This window comes from Somniosus microcephalus, chromosome 3 (genome assembly GCF_052327205.1).
Source record: "Somniosus microcephalus isolate GS21.2 chromosome 3, FLI_Smic_1.0, whole genome shotgun sequence".
Taxonomy (NCBI): Eukaryota; Metazoa; Chordata; class Chondrichthyes; order Squaliformes; family Somniosidae; genus Somniosus; species Somniosus microcephalus.
In genome coordinates, this window is record NC_140989.1 from 291,391,342 (window position 1) to 291,407,141 (window position 15,800).

General features: G+C 50.2%; 1 protein-coding gene across 1 annotated transcript in view; it reads left to right on the forward strand.

Annotated features, from left to right (window-relative positions):
- Positions 1–15,800, forward strand: part of LOC147122057 (uncharacterized) — a 106,212-nt gene that overhangs the window by 36,130 nt on the left and 54,282 nt on the right. The window contains exon 5 of the mRNA XM_085982764.1: positions 523–603. Within this exon, the coding sequence (XP_085838890.1) occupies positions 523–603 (81 nt within the window). The remainder of the gene's footprint in view (positions 1–522; positions 604–15,800) is intronic.

The following is a 15,800-nucleotide window of genomic DNA, read 5'->3' on the forward strand; positions in this document are numbered from 1 at the left end:
CACCACAGAGTGCTAGGATGTGGTGCTGCACCCACTAGTCCCAAATGTGCCCCCTGGGCAGTTGTCAAGTGAAGGCCAGCCAATTCCCCACAGTTAACCAGGGGGAATAAAACTATAGGTTATAGTGCCAATGTTAATGGAAAAGTGTATTACACAGCAGAAAGATACCCTTGCAGAACTAATAGTTCTATTAAAACTACAGGGCATAAAGTCTGAGTAGAGTACTTTCACTTGCTTTCTGGTTCAGAAGTAGCTCTGCTCCTACTGATAGTCCCTTGCTTTCTGTCAACAGCAGGTCGAGAAGAGGGAATAGTGCTGAATTCTGGCAACATCCCACAGCTGGGTGGAAGTTCAGAGACATAAGCAATTCTGCTGAGGCCACAAATAACCTATGGGCTGCATTTTGGCTACCACTGTTCTGGAGTGTGTTCTTTATAATGCATTGAGAGTGTGATAACATTTATTAGAACTGTGCATTGGAGCATACATATATTCATAAAATTGTACTTGTGTCTCTTTCAGGCAGAGATATTTCCTGACAAGAACCAAGGAGGTAGAATGTTCTACAATGAAGCAATGATGTCTGCAGCGGGTATCCCTCAGGTAACCCCTATCCTTCTATTCTGAAGGTGTTGACTCCTTGCTGATCTATCATTCGTGGATCGGTAATCGATTGCAGGGTTTCCTTCGAGATCGGGTATCTGGGGAGGTTACTTCAAGATTGGGGGCTGTGGATCCCTCGAGATTAGGGGAAGGTCAGGGTTGGGGAGGTCCAAGTACTCGTTAAGGGGCCTGGGTGGAGAACTCCAGCTCCTGGCCCACAAGGAGTTCAAACAGAAGGAAATTTCTTACACTTACTGTGGCCTCTTCTGGCCAGTCAGCTCCTCCTGCCGTAGATCTGCTGCTGGGCAGCAAAATGTGCGTGACTCCCCCTGGCTTGCTGTTAATATTACGTTGTGGCGCTGATGATGTCATTAGGCCGCTACTTTTGCATGTAGGTCCCCTGCCTGCCTTTAGCAGGTACCTTGTCGATGGACTGAATAGCTGCCGTTAATATTACGGTAGCCGGGAACATGGCGGGATCCCGATTTTCAAGATTTTAAACCCTCACCTGACCCTTTGCTGCCCGCCGGGGGGCATTAAAATCGAGGCTCTTATTGCAGTAAGTGTCTGTGGGGGTGAAATTGGTCTTTGGCGGTAGCACAAAGCAGTCTAATCCCACACTCCTGCTCGCTCCCCATACCCTTTAATATCCCACCCAGTCTAATCCCACACTCCTGCTCACTCCCCATACCCTTTAATATCCCACCCAGTCTAACCCCACTCACTCCCCATACCCTTTAATATCCCACCCAGTCTAACCGCACTCACTCCCCATACCCTTTAATATCCCACCCAGTCTAATCGCACACTCCTGCTCACTCCCCATACCCTTTAATATCCCACCCAGTCTAATCGCACACTCCTGCTCACTCCCCATACCCTTTAATATCCCACCCAGTCTAATCCCACTCACTCCCCATACCCTTTACTATCCCACCGAGTCTTATCCCACTCATTCCCCATACCATTTAATATCTCTCCCAGTCTAATCCCACTCCCCATACCCTTTAATATCCCATCCAGTCTAATCCCACTCACTCCCCATACCCTTTAATATCCCACCCAGTCTAATCTCACTCACTCCCCATACCCTTTAATATCCCACCCAGTCTAATCCCACTCACTCCCTGTTGTGTCTGTGTGTAATAAGACACAGACTGCAGGATAAACGGTACAACAGGTGTTTACTCAACGTGGCTCACAGTGGAACTGCCTGTACAGATTACTACTCAGTGCTATATACAGGTGTGGTCACTGCCGGTACTACAGTATACATGAGCTGTAAAAAGTAGTTCCCCCCTTAAAGGTATATACATTACAATTCCTCCCCTTTTAGATTAACGGTACCATAACACTCATTTAACAATTAAATATCAAACTAATTACAATTAACACTTTTAACATGCAACATTAGCTGAAAATAGTCTATTTATATATTCAGTCTTTGGGGAGGCTTCCTGATCCTTTCTGGATAGCGCCTTTCCCGAGTGTCTTGCTCTTGGTGCGGAGGCGATTCTGGCCCCCTGTCGTCGGTTGGTTCATCAGCTTCCGATGCTACTGTTTCTGGGGTAGATGCGACCTGTACGTCGGGTTCATCACCAGGTACGTATGGGTGAGGCATGGGGTTGACTTGTTCCTGTGACTCTAGGATCTGGTAAGCATGGCGACTCACGATGCTCTCCCCAACGTCCACTGTGTACATTAGTGGGCCCTGCCGTGTGCATATCGTTCCTGGCGGGCCAAGACTGGTTGCCCTACATTGAAGCTCCTTGTTGGCTTCTCATGGATGTGCTGGAATTGCTTACTCTCAACATCTCTTCGTACGTTTGGTCTGAGCAAATCCAGGCGAGATCTTAACCATCGGTTAAAGAACATCATGGCTGGGGCCTGGTTGGTGACTGCATGTGTCGCATTCCGGTAGGCGAACAGGAAATTGTCCACCTTGTGCTGCAGCGGAATGTTGTCATTGTACATAGCCTTTATTGCCTTCTTAAAGGTTTGTACGAACCTCTCAGCCAATCCATTTGTGGCTGGATGATACGGGGCGGATGTGTAATGCCTTACCCCATTCTTTTTCAAGAACCTCCGGAACTCTTCGGACACAAACTGTGGTCCGTTGTCGGAGCAAATCTGTTCTGGCAAGCCATTCCTGGCAAAAATGGTCCGTAGGACTGCAATAGTTTTCTCCGTGGTGGTGAAGGACATTTTGATGACCTCAGGCCATTTCGAGTGCGCATCCACGGCTATTAAAAACATTGAGTCCATGAATGGACCAGCAAAATCAATATGCACCCGTTGCCATGGAGATGAGGGCCACTCCCATGGGTGTAGAGGGGCCTGTGGTGGTGCATTTTGGACTCTCTGGCATCCTGAGCAGCTCTTGGTCAGGTCCTCGATTTCTTTATCGATTCCCGGCCACCACACATAAGCCCTGGCTAGGCTTTTCATTTTTACCCCTCCCAGATGACCCTCATGAAGCTCATTGAGCACTCTATCCCTTAACTTGGGTGGAATTACCACTCGGGATCCACACATCAAGGTCCCCCGGCACACTGACAGCTGTTCTCTCCTTGTCGAGAATGCTGGCAACAGTGAGTCGCCATGTGCTGGCCATCCCTTCACCGTCAAATCATATACCCGAGACAGTGTCGGGTCATTCCGGGTTTCCTTTTCGATACAAGCGTTAGTTACCGGTAGGTATTCAACTATAGTCGAATGGAATATTTCGACAGGATCCACTGCTGGTGCTTCCTCCGCAGTAGGCAGTGGCAGGCGTGCTAGCCCATCAGCATTTCCATGCTGTTTCGTGCCCTTATATTCAATCTCATAGTGGTGCGCCCCTAGAAAAAGTGACCATCTTTGTAGTCGTTGCGCAGTCATCACCAGAACGCCCTTCTTCAGATTAAAAATGGAGACAAGAGGCTGGTGATCAGTCAGCAAGGTGAATTTCTGCCCGTGCAGATAGTGATTGAACTTTTTCACTCCCCACACTAGGCTGAGGGCCTCCCTGTCAATCTGGGCGTAGTTACGCTCGGCTGAGGTTAGTGATCGTGACGCAAAGGCTATTGGCCTCTCTGAGCTGTCCGAGAATTTGTGCGACAGCACCGCTCCAATGCCGTAGGGTGACGCATCACATGCCAACCGAATTGGTAATGCCGGGTTGTAATGGGCCAATACCTCTTTCGATGTGATTAGTGTTTTGCTCTTCTGGAAAGCTCGTCTACATTCGTCACTCCACTTCCATGGCACCCAAGTTTGCAGTAGGGTGTTCAGTGGGTGTAGTATTGTAGACAAATTTGGCAAGAACTTATGGTAGTAGTTTACCAGCCCGAGGAACGACCTCAGTTGTGACACATTTTCCGGTGCTGGAGCCTTGACTACTGCCTCAATCTTCTCTGGGGACTTATGTAACCCCTCTTTATCGATAACGTGGCCACAATACGAGATCTGTTTTCTAAAAAACTCGCATTTGGGGCGGTTAGCTCGGAGCCCATATTCCTGCAATCTAGTGAGCACCTGCTCCAGGTTGGCAAGGTGATCACTGTCATTTTCGCCCGTGACCAGGATGTCGTCCAAGTAACACTGGGTCCCTGGGATCCCTTGCAGGACTTGTTCCATTGCCCTCTGCCAAATAGCCGGAGCTGATGCTACCCCGAATACCAGCCGGTTGTATTGGTAGAGACCTTTATGGGTGTTGATTGTGAGGTATTTTTTTGATGCTTCTTCTACCTCCATTTGCAGATATGCCTGGGCCAGATCAATCTTAGTGAAGCGTTTCCCTCCAGATAGCGAGGCGAAAATATCTTCAAGCTGCGGAAGTGGATATTGTACGGTGTGAAGGACCGGGTTCACTGTTACCTTAAAGTCCCCACAGATGCGAACCTTCCTTGGTTCCCCAGGCATGCTGCTCAACGACTTTTTCATCACAGGGACGATGGGTGTAGCCCACTGGCACCAGTCTACCTTGGACAGTACACCTGAATGTTCCAGACTCTCCAGCTCTGCTTCGACGGCTGGGCGGATTGCATAAGGTACCGGTCTGGCCTTAAAAAATTTTGGGCTTGCGTTTTCTTCAATTTTAATCGTCGCTGTCATGCCTTTTAGTGTTCCGAGTCCTTGCTGGAACACTGCTTTCGCGTCAGTTAGGATCTTTGATAGTCGCCCAGGTGTGACGTCGTCATCCTTTTTGTCAGCCACAGTCAGTGCCTGTATGGAATGCCAATCCAGTTGTATTTTCCGGATCCATTCACGTCCCAGTAATGGTGGTCCTCCATCTTGCAATACATACAGGTCTAGTTTTGGTGTTTCCTTACCGTTATATATAACGGTCACCCTTATTTTTCCTTTGGGGTAGACTTTTTGCCCCGTGTACTGTTGTGTCTGTGTGTTAATAGAGACACTGAAGACAGGAGTTGGTTTCACAGGTGTTTACTAAACAAAGTCTGGAGGGGAACTAACTGATACAACACAATATACAGGCTTATATAGCCCGAGTGGCCATTACCGGCATTACAGTACACAGGGAGCTCTTAAAGGCACATACACTACAATTCCTCCCCTTTTAGCCAACCAGTACATAATATTTTAAGTAATCATTAATTACATGTTACAAGAAAAATAATCTACACATTGCTGCAGTTAATCAATTATAAGTCAGTCTCTCTGGAGGCTTCCTGACTCGGTCCGGATAACGCCTCGGTGGTGTAGTAGTTTCTGGTGGTGTAGTAGGTTCTTTTGGCAAGGCTGATTCGGCTTGAATGCCAGTGTCGGGTTCATCAGGTTCCAGTATCACCGGATCGGAGGTAGATACTATGGGTATCTCTACTTCATCATTAGGCGTATAGAGTTGTGGTGTAGCTTGTCCCTTTTCGGATGACTCTATGATTTGGTCAGCATGGCGCCTTATTATGCTTTCTCCAATGTCCACGGTATACATCAGCGGTCCTAGTCGTGTGCAGATAGTTCCAGGCTGCCATTTCTCGGTACGGTAGTCCCGGGCCAAAACTTGTTGACCTATCTGGAAGGTTCTAGTTGGCCTTTCATTCATGCCTTGAAATTGTCGGTTCTCCACGTCCCTTCTGATGTTTGGCTTGATCAAATCCAGCCAGCATCTTAGGCTTCTATTGAAGAACATCATGGCGGGAGTTTGGTTTGTAACCATATGTGTTGCATTCCTGTATGCAAACAAGAAGTTATCCACCTTATGCTGAAGTTTTATGTCTTCATTACCCATGGCCTTTATGGCCTTCTTGAAGGTCTGGACAAACCTTTCAGCCAATCCATTGGTGGCGGGATGGTATGGGGCGGACGTGTAGTGCTTAACCCCATTGTTTTTTAAGAACTTCCTGAATTCTTCGGACACAAATTGCGGTCCATTATCAGAACAGATCTGTTCAGGCAGCCCATTCCTGGCAAATATGGTCCTTAATACTGTGATGGTTTTTTCCGTGGTGGTGGAGGACATCTTTATTACCTCTGGCCACTTGGAGTGTGCATCAACCGCGATTAAGAACATTGACTCCATAAATGGACCAGCAAAGTCGATGTGTACCCTTTGCTAGGGAGATGAGGGCCACTCCCATGGATGTAGAGGGGCTTGTGGTGGAGCGTTTTGAACCTTCTGGCATCCTAGGCAGCTCTTGGTCATTTCTTCGATGTCTCCATCGATACCTGGTGATGCGCTATCAATTACTCATAAAAGACTGAGAGTTAGAAGAGTAACTAAAGGCTTTTATTAACAACAGAATGGAGGTCTGCCTCGCGTGGTCGACCGGTCCAGGATACAAAGGGCTGGGGAGCAGTCACCTTTATACTAGGACCTGTGGGAGGAGTCAGCCGAGGCATGTCCAGGCATGTACACAGTGGAATACAAACAGGACAAACAGGAATACAAACAGTGGTTTACCACATTCACCCCTTGTTTAAAATTGAGTCCGGCGGGGTGAAGTGTATTAAAAGTTAGTGTATTGGAGTCTCTCCGGAGGTCTTGTCTGCCGCTGTGATCGGCGTGGCAACGGCAGGGGTAGTGAAGCTTCCGGCGTCGAGTCCAGCGTAGGCTGTGGCACAGGCGTGTCGTCCTCGTAGATGTCGAGCGGGTCGCGGGGCCCAGGCCTGCCGTCTGCTGGGGCTGGATATCGGATCGTGGGGGGGGTGGGTAGTGGGTTACTGCAGCCCCCGAGGGTGCAAGGTCTCTTATGGAGACTGTGTCCTCCCGCCCGTCCGGGTATGCGATGTAAGCATACTGGGGGTTGGCGTGGAGGAGGTCGACCCTCTCGACCAGGGGGTCCGTTTTATGGGTCCTCACGTGTCTTCTCAGTAGGACCGGCCCTGGGGACGTCAGCCATGGCGGTAGCGATGTCCCCGATGTGGACTTCCTTGGGAAGACAAACATTTTCTCATGAGGGGTGGCGTTAGTGGCAGTGCAGAGCAGTGACCGAATAGAGTGGAGCGCATTGGGGAGCACATCCTGCCAGCGGGAGGTTGGAAGGCCCCTAGACTTTAAGGCTAGCAGGACGGCCTTCCAAACTGTCGCATTTTCTCTTTCCACCTGTCCGTTCCCCCGGGGGTTGTAACTGGTGGTCCTGCTTGTGGCAATACCCCTAGTTAGCAGGTACTGACGGAGTTCGTCGCTCATAAACGATGAGCCCCGGTCGCTATGGATATAGCTGGGGAAGCCGAACAGGGTGAAGAGGTCGTTCAGACATTTAATGACCGTGGCACTGGTCATGTCCGGGCAGGGGAAGGCGAACGGGAAACGGGAGTACTCATCAATAATATTGAGGAAGTACACATTGCGGTCGGAGGAGGGGAGAGGCCCTTTAAAATCAACGCTCAGGCGCTCGAAGGGGCGAGTGGCTTTTATCAGGTGGGCCCTGTCTGGTCTATAAAAGTGCGGTTTGCACTCAGCGCAGACTTGGCAGTTCCTGGTCATGGTCCTGACCTCCTCAATAGAGTAAGGCAGGTTGCGGGCCTTGATGAAGTGGAAGAACCTGGTGACCCCCGGGTGGCAGAGGTCATTGTGGAGGGCCCGCAGTCTATCGATCTGCGCGCTGGCGCAGGTGCCACGCGATAGCGCATCCGGGGGTTCATTTAGCTTCCTGGGCCGGTACAAGATCTCGTAGTTGTAGGTGGAAAGTTCGATTCTCCACCTCAAGATCTTGTCATTTTTGATTTTGCCCCTCTGCTTGTTGTTAAACATAAAAGCAACTGAACGCTGGTCAGTGAGCAGGGTAAATCGTTTTCCGGCCAGGTAGTGCCTCCAATGACGCACAGCCTCTACAATCGCCTGGGCCTCCTTCTCAACAGCGGAGTGTCTGGTCTCCAGGCCTTGGAGGGTTCGTGAAAAGAAGGCCACGGGTCTCCCCGCCTGATTGAGGGTAGCGGCCAGGGCAAAGTCGGACGCGTCGCTTTCCACCTGGAAGGGGATGGATTCGTCCACTGCGTGCATGGTGGCTTTGGCAATGTCCTCCTTGATACGGTGGAAGGCTAAGCGGGCCTCTGCCGTCAAGGGAAAAGAGGTGGACTTGATCAGCGGACGGGCCTTGTCCGCATAGTAGGGGACCCACTGGGCGTAATAGGAGAAAAACCCTAGGCACCTCTTCAGGGCCTTGAGGCAGTGGGGCAGTGGAAGTTCCATAAGGGGACGCGTCCGGTCGGGGTCGGGGCCGATGGCTCCGTGTTCCACAACACAGCCAAGGATGGCGAGGCGGTTTGTGCGGAATATGCACTTCTCCTTGTTATATGTCAGGTTTAGGAGTTGGGCGGTGCGGAGGAATTTTTCGAGGTTTGCGTCATGGTCCTGCAAGTCACGGCCGCAGATGGTTACATTTCCAGATATGGGAAAGTGGCCTGCAACGCATTTTGATCTACCATCCGGTCCATCTCCCTTTGGAAGACGGAGACCCCGTTGGTGACGCCAAAGGGAACCCTAAGGAAGTGATAGAGGCGGCCGTTTACCTCAAAGGCAGTGTACTGGCGGTCCTCAGGGCGGATGGGGAGCTGGTGGTACGCTGATTTCAGGTCAATGGTCGAGAAGACGCGGTACTGTGCGATCTGGTTGACCATATCAGCTATACGGGGGAGTGGGTAGGCGTCCAGCAGGGTGTAGCGATTTATTGTCTGGCTGTAGTCGATGACCAGGCGCTGCTTCTCGCCGGTCTTAACGACCACAACCTGGGCTCGCCAGGGGCTGGTGCTGCCCTCAATAATCCCTTCTTTCAGGAGCCGCTCCACTTCGGTTTTAATGAAAACCCTGTCCCCGGCACTGTATCGCCTGCTCTTTGTGGCGATGGGCTTACAGTCGGGGGTGAGGTTAGCAAACAGTGGTGGGGGGGTGACTCTGAGTGTGGAGAGGTTGCACCTGGTGCGCGGCGGGCAATTTGGAAGCTGCTGGCTGCGGACTGTGAGTGGGGGTAGGGGTCCACCGTACGCCATCGTAACACTTTTAAGGTGGCACTGAAAATCTAACCCCAGCAGGACGGCAGCGCAGAGGTCAGGCAGGACCAGAAGTTTAAAATGATCGTACACGGTCCCGTCTACTACGAGTGTCACCACGCAGTAGCCGCCGATGTCCGCCGACTGGGACTCGGAGGCCATAGAAATCCGCTGTTGCGCAGGCAGGACTGGGAGAGAGCAACGCCGCACCGTGTCGGGGTGGATGAAGCTCTCCGTGCTCCCAGAGTCAAAAAGGCAGATTGTATCGTGACCATTTACCTTAATGTCCATTGTGGAACTGGCCAGTTGGTGCGGTCTCGCTTGGTCCAGTGTAACGGATGCCAGCGTAGGGGTCGGTGTGTCGCTGCGGGTATCAGATGAGGCGGTGTCGGGGGCCTGCTGCCTCCCGGCTGTCGTCCAAGATGGCGGCGTCCATGATCCCCATGTGGCTGGAGGCGTCCAAAATGGCTGCTGTACTGGTGATTCGCACATGGCCGGGGAGGTCCAAGATGGCGGCCCGCATGGCCCACACGTGGCGCTGCTGGGGTTCGGGGTGGCTTTGGCCCTGCAGACGCTAGCGTAGTGTCCCTTCTTCCCGCAGCCCGGGCAGATCGCGTTTTTCGCCGGGCAGCGCGCTCTGGGGTGTTTTGCCTGGCCACAGAAGTAGCATTTCTGGCCTTGGGGCACTGCTGTCTGGCCTTGGGACACTGCTGCGGTAGTTGGGCCGTTGTTGGGGTGTGGCTGGGGTGGCACGGCGCTATGAGGCGGTCCTACCGTGTCCCAGGCTGTCATTCCCCGCGGCGTCCACGGTGCAGAGGCGTAGGCATCCATGCCCTGGTAGGCTGCATCCAACGATAGTGCGAGTTCAGAGGCTTTGTTGAGGTCGAGGTTACTCTGCTCCAACAGTCGCTGTCGGGTGTAATTGGATCTGTGGCCCGCTACAAAAGCGTCCCGGATAAGTTCCTCTGTGTACACGGCGGCCTTTACATCCTTACAACCACAGGCCCGGCCAAGCACAGACAGTGCCTGAAGGTATTCCACGGTCGATTCCCCAGGTTGTTGTTTACGACTCCCCAGGAGGTGCCTGGCGTACACTTCGTTCACTGGGCGCGTGTACTGGTCCTTGAGGAGCTTGATAGCGTCCGCATACGAGGTCGCGTCTTGGATGACCGAGTACACTCGGTGGTTCACTTTGGAGGTCAGGACATCCAGTTTGTCCTCGTCCGATTTGATTGCTTCAGAGGCGGTCAGGAATTTTTCGAAACACTTAAGCCAGTGAGTAAACTTGGTGGATGAGTCCGCCTCCCGATGATCTAAGTCCAGGCATGCTGGTGTGAGGATCTTCTCCATTATAAAAATGTTGTTAATAAAATTGATGCGCTATCAATTACTCATAAAAGACTGAGAGTTAGAAGAGTAACTAAAGGCTTTTATTAACAACAGAATGGAGGTCTGCCTCGCGTGGTCGACCGGTCCAGGATACAAAGGGCTGGGGAGCAGTCACCTTTATACTAGGACCTGTGGGAGGAGTCAGCCGAGGCATGTCCAGGCATGTACACAGTGGAATACAAACAGGACAAACAGGAATACAAACAGTGGTTTACCACACCTGGCCACCATACAAATGCCCTGGCTAGGTTCTTCATTTTCACTCCACCCAGATGCCCCTCGTGAAGCTCCTTTAGAACTTTATCCTGGAGTTTGGGTGGAATCACCACTCTGGATCCACACATCAAGGTTCCTCGGTACACTGACAGCTGTTCTCTTCTTTGCGAGAGTGCTGGCAACAGTGGTTCGCCATGTGCTGGCCATCCCTTCACCGTTAAATTGTAGACTCGTGAGAGAGTCGGGTCATTTCTAGTTTCCCTTTCAATGGCAGAATTTGTTACTGGTAGACATTTGTCTATGGTAGAGTGGAAAATCTCCACTGGGTCTACGGTAGGTGCTTCTTCTACCATTGGCAATGGTAGGCGCGATAAACCGTCAGCATTCCCATGCTGTTTTGATCCTTTGTATTCTATGTTATATTGGTGTGCCCCTAGAAAAAGGGACCACCTCTGTAGCCTTTGCGCTGTCATAATGGGAACACCCTTTTTAGGGTTGAATATGGAGATGAGGGGTTGATGGTCAGTCAACAAGGTAAATTTTTGTCCGTGTAGGTAATGGTTGAATTTCTTCACTCCCCATACCAGGCTGAGTGCTTCCCTGTCGATTTGGGCATAGTTACGCTCAGCTGTGTTCAATGAGCGTGACGCAAAAGCTATCAGCCGCTCCGAGCCATCAGGGAATTTATGCGATAATACTGCTCCTACGCCGTAAGGGGATGCATCGCACACCAGTCTGATTGGCAGTGATGGGTTGTAATGAGCCAAAACTTCTTTGGACATGATTAAGTCTTTGCATTTATGGAAGGCATGTTTACAGTCTTCGCTCCATTTCCAAATTACTCCTGTTTGGAGCAGTTCATTAAGAGGGTGCAGAAGAGTTGATAAGTTCGGTAAAAATTTATGATAGTAATTTATTAATCCCAGGAACGACCTTAATTGTGAAACATTTTCAGGTGCTGGGGCTTTTATGACCGCTTCAATTTTTTCAGGTGACTTATGCAACCCTTCCTTATTAATTATGTGGCCACAATATGATATTTGTTTCTGGAAAAATTCGCACTTGCGGCGATTTGCTCGCAGGCCCCGTTCTCTCAGCCTAGTGAGCACCTGCTCCAAATTGGCAAGGTGCTCGTTGTCGTTTTCTCCTGTTACAAGGATGTCGTCTAGGTAGCATTGAGTCCCCGGAATCCCTTGGAGGACTTGCTCCATAGCTCTTTGCCAGATAGCTGGAGCGGATGCTACTCCGAAAACCAGTCGATTGTACTGGTACAGGCCTTTGTGTGTATTTATCGTGAGATATTATTTAGAGGCCTCTTCAACCTCCATCTGTAGATATGCCTGTGCCAAGTCAATTTTGGTGAAACGTTTCCCTCCGGATAGTGAGGCGAAAATATCTTCTATCCTCGGAAGAGGATACTGTACCGTGTGAAGGACCGGGTTTACAGTCACCTTGAAGTCCCCACAGATGCGAATTTTTCTCTGTTCTTCAGATTTATCATTATTCAATGTTTTCTTCATGACTGGGACGATGGGTGTTGCCCACTCGCTCCAATCTATTTTGGATAATACGCCTGCCTTTTCCAAATTCTCCAGCTCTGCCTCGACTGCTGGACGAATGGCGTATGGCACCGGTCTTGCCTTAAAAAACTTGGGAATTGCCGCACCTTCCACTTTTATTGAGGCGGTGATGCCTTTCAAGGTTCCTAGTTTCTCTTGAAACACTTCTTTGGCGTTGGCCAAGATGTCTTTTAATCGTTCAGGTATGACGTCATCATCGTTTTTTTCCTTACTGGTCACCGTCAGTGCCTGAATGGAGTGCCAGTCTAAACGTATTTTCCTGATCCATTCACGTCCCAACAGCGGTGGACCACCATCTTGTAGAACGTATAAATACAACTTTTGTATTTCCTTGCCGTTGTATACAACAGGCACCCTTATTTTTCCTTTGGGGTATACTTTCTGCCCCGTATATGTTTTCAAGATAATGGATGTGTCTTTTAAAGGTATATGCGGAAATAGCCGCTCGTAATCCCGTCGATTTATGACGGTCAGAGCTGATCCTGTATCTAGCTCCATTTTAACTGGGGACCCTGCTATCGTGAGGGTAACCCAAATGGTCTGGTAATCTTCTTTGGCAATTACATTATGTAATTTGAGACAGCTTAGTCTCTTGTTTTCGGAGTCGCTATCGCTCTTCTGGTCTTCGGAGCTACTGTCCGTCATCATTTGTACCTTTCTGTACTTTTCTTTATTGATTTTTTTTTTTCCTGTCCGTGGATTTTTTTTGTCCAGATCGGCATACCCGTGCAATGTTTCCAATCTTTCCGCATTGCCTGCATGCTTTTTCCTTGAACCAGCAGTCCCTCTGGTCATGGGTGGATCTGCCGCAGCGATAACATCTCTCGAAACCCTGTGTCATTTCATGGGTGCCGAAGTCCTGTGTCTTTTGTTGTATCTCTGCAGCTCCTCTTGCGGCTGCTTCGTATGATACAGCCATACTGAAAGCCTTGTCCAGTGTTAAATCTTTCTCAGAAAGCAGCCTTTTCTGTGTTCCTTCGCTTTGGAGACCGCAGACGAATTTGTCTCGAAGGTAATCTGCTAGTCCTGCCCCGAATTGGCAGTGCTTTGATAGCTTTCTTAATTCGGTGAGGTAATCAGCGTTACTTTCATTCTTGTGTTGATTCCTCTTGAAGAATTTGAATCGTTCCGCTATCAGCAGTGGTGTTGGGTTTAAGTGCTCCTGTAGGGTATCAACAATTTCTTTAAAATTCTTGTCCTTTGGTTTGGCTGGAGTGATTAAGTTTCGTAACAGCCCGTATGTCTTTGCGCCTATTAGATTTAGAAGTACTGACGCTTTTTTTTCATTTTCTATTCCATTTGCGGTGCAATATACCCCCACTCTTTCCACATATGTGGTCCAATCCTCTATATCGTTATCAAAAGCATCAATATTGCCAGACTTAGGCGTCCTGGAAAAAAAAATGGCGCTTCCCGCGCTTTTCTTTCTTTTCTGCAGAAAAGATATGGCGCTTCCCCGCCGCTGCTGCCGATGACAACGCTGTTTTCCGCGGGTTTCCCTTTTTATTTATTTATTTACAGGTGGAGACTCGTTCCCGCCGGACTCTCTCTGCTAGGTCTGAACGCCGACCTGCTTGCAGCGCCGGCTGTCTCCCGAGTGCTCCCTCCCCGTCTGTTACTGCTTGCCTCCACCTTCGCTGCTTGGGCTAGCTGCAGAGCCAGCCGCTGGAGCCCCAGCCCGACGCCCAGGAAAGATTATTGCAGTACCTGCCACCAGCTCAGCTAGCTGGTGAAACCACAGCTTTTTCTTTTTCTTGCTTTTTTTCGACTTTGGACGCCAGAGGAATCGATGTCCTTGAGGTGCTGCCGAATTGCAGGTAAGTCCATTTCCAATTCGTCGCCACTGTTGTGTCCGTGTGTTAATAGAGACACTGAAGACAGGAGTTGGTTTCACAGGTGTTTACTGAACAAAGTCTGGAGGGGAACTAACTGATACAACACAATATACAGGCTTATATAGCCCGAGTGGCCATTACCGGCATTACAGTACACAGGGGGCTCTTAAAGGCACATACACTACATGTACGTCTTCAAAATAATTTTTGTGTCTCTCAAGGGTATGTGTGAGAATAGCCGCTCGTAGTCCCGTCGGTTTATGACTGTTAGGGCTGATCCTGTGTCCAATTCCATCTTTACCTGGACTCCTGCTACCTTGAGAGTGACCCAAATTGTTCAGTGATCCTCCGTTGTGATCACATTATGTAGTTTCAGACAACTCCGTTCCCTGCTTTCGGAGTTGTTATCACTCTTTTTTGTTCGTCTGAACTATTCTCCGTCATCTTATGTACCTTCTTGTACTTTCCTTTGGTAGGTTTCTTATTGCTGGTTTTCTTTCCCGACCTGCAGACTCGTGCTATGTGTCCTACTTTTCCACACTGTCTGCACACTTTGTCTTTGAACCAGCAATCATTCTGGTCGTGTGTTGTTCTGCCGCAGTGATAGCACTTCTCTGTTCCATATGACATTTCGTTTGTGCCATATTCTTGCGGTCTCTGTTGTATCTCTGCAGCGCCCCGTGCTGCTGCTTCATATGATACCGCAATGCTGAAAGCCTTTTCCAGCGTAAGGTCCTTTTCAGATTAAAGCCGTTTCCGGGTTCCTTCACTTTGAAGCCCACACACAAACTTGTCCCTTAAGGTATCTGCCAGTCCCGCTCCAAACTGGCAGTGTTTCGATAGTTTGTGCAGTTCTGTTAAATAATCAGCATTGCTTTCATCCTTATGCTGGTTCTGTTTGTGAAACTTGAATCTTTCTGCTATCAGCAGCGGTGTGGGGTTTAAATGTTCCTGTAGTATCGTTACTATGTCTTCAAAACTCTTTTCCATTGGCTTCGTTGGGGTTACTAGATTTCATAATAAACCATACGTCTTTGCACCCATTAAATTTAACAATACCGACCCTTTCTTGTCATCTGACACCTCATTTGCCTTGCAGTACACCTCTATTCGTTCGACATATGTAGTCCAATCTTCGACTTCATTGTCAAATGCGGTGATACTGCCACTCTTCGGCATTTTGGGTGTGGTTTAAAATGGCGTCTCCCGCGCTTTCCTTCCTCCCCCGCTGCTGCCAACGCCGCTCCCGGCAGCTCTCGTGGCAATGGCGGCGCCCTGTAGGTTTCACGCGCTTCTCCTGCGCTGCTGCCAACGCCGCTCTCGACGGTCCTCGTGGCAATGGCGGTGCCTCGCGGGTTTCTGCGCGTCTCTCTCTCCCTCTCTTCGACGCTGCTCGGCCCCTGAACACCGGCTGCGCCCTGTGTGCTCTGCCCTCTCTCTCTCCCCCGTCGACGCTGCTTGGCCCTTTGCTGTGCCGCTCGGTCGGGCTCTAGCCCGCCGCTGTCCGGGAAGGGTCTGCGCACTACCTATTGCCAGCCCGTTTCGCTGGACCACCTCGACTGGAAAGCAAAGCCTGGCTCTCGACAGCCTCCCCCGCAATTCTCGAGTCTCTGCTGGATGACTGGGCGGTTGCCCGTGGTCGACGCCCGAGTCTCTGGCCTTGACCTCCAAGCCACTGATCTCCAGGAACGAATCCCCGGGAGGTGATGCAGAGTTGCAGGTAGGTTCGAACTTGCCTTGTCGC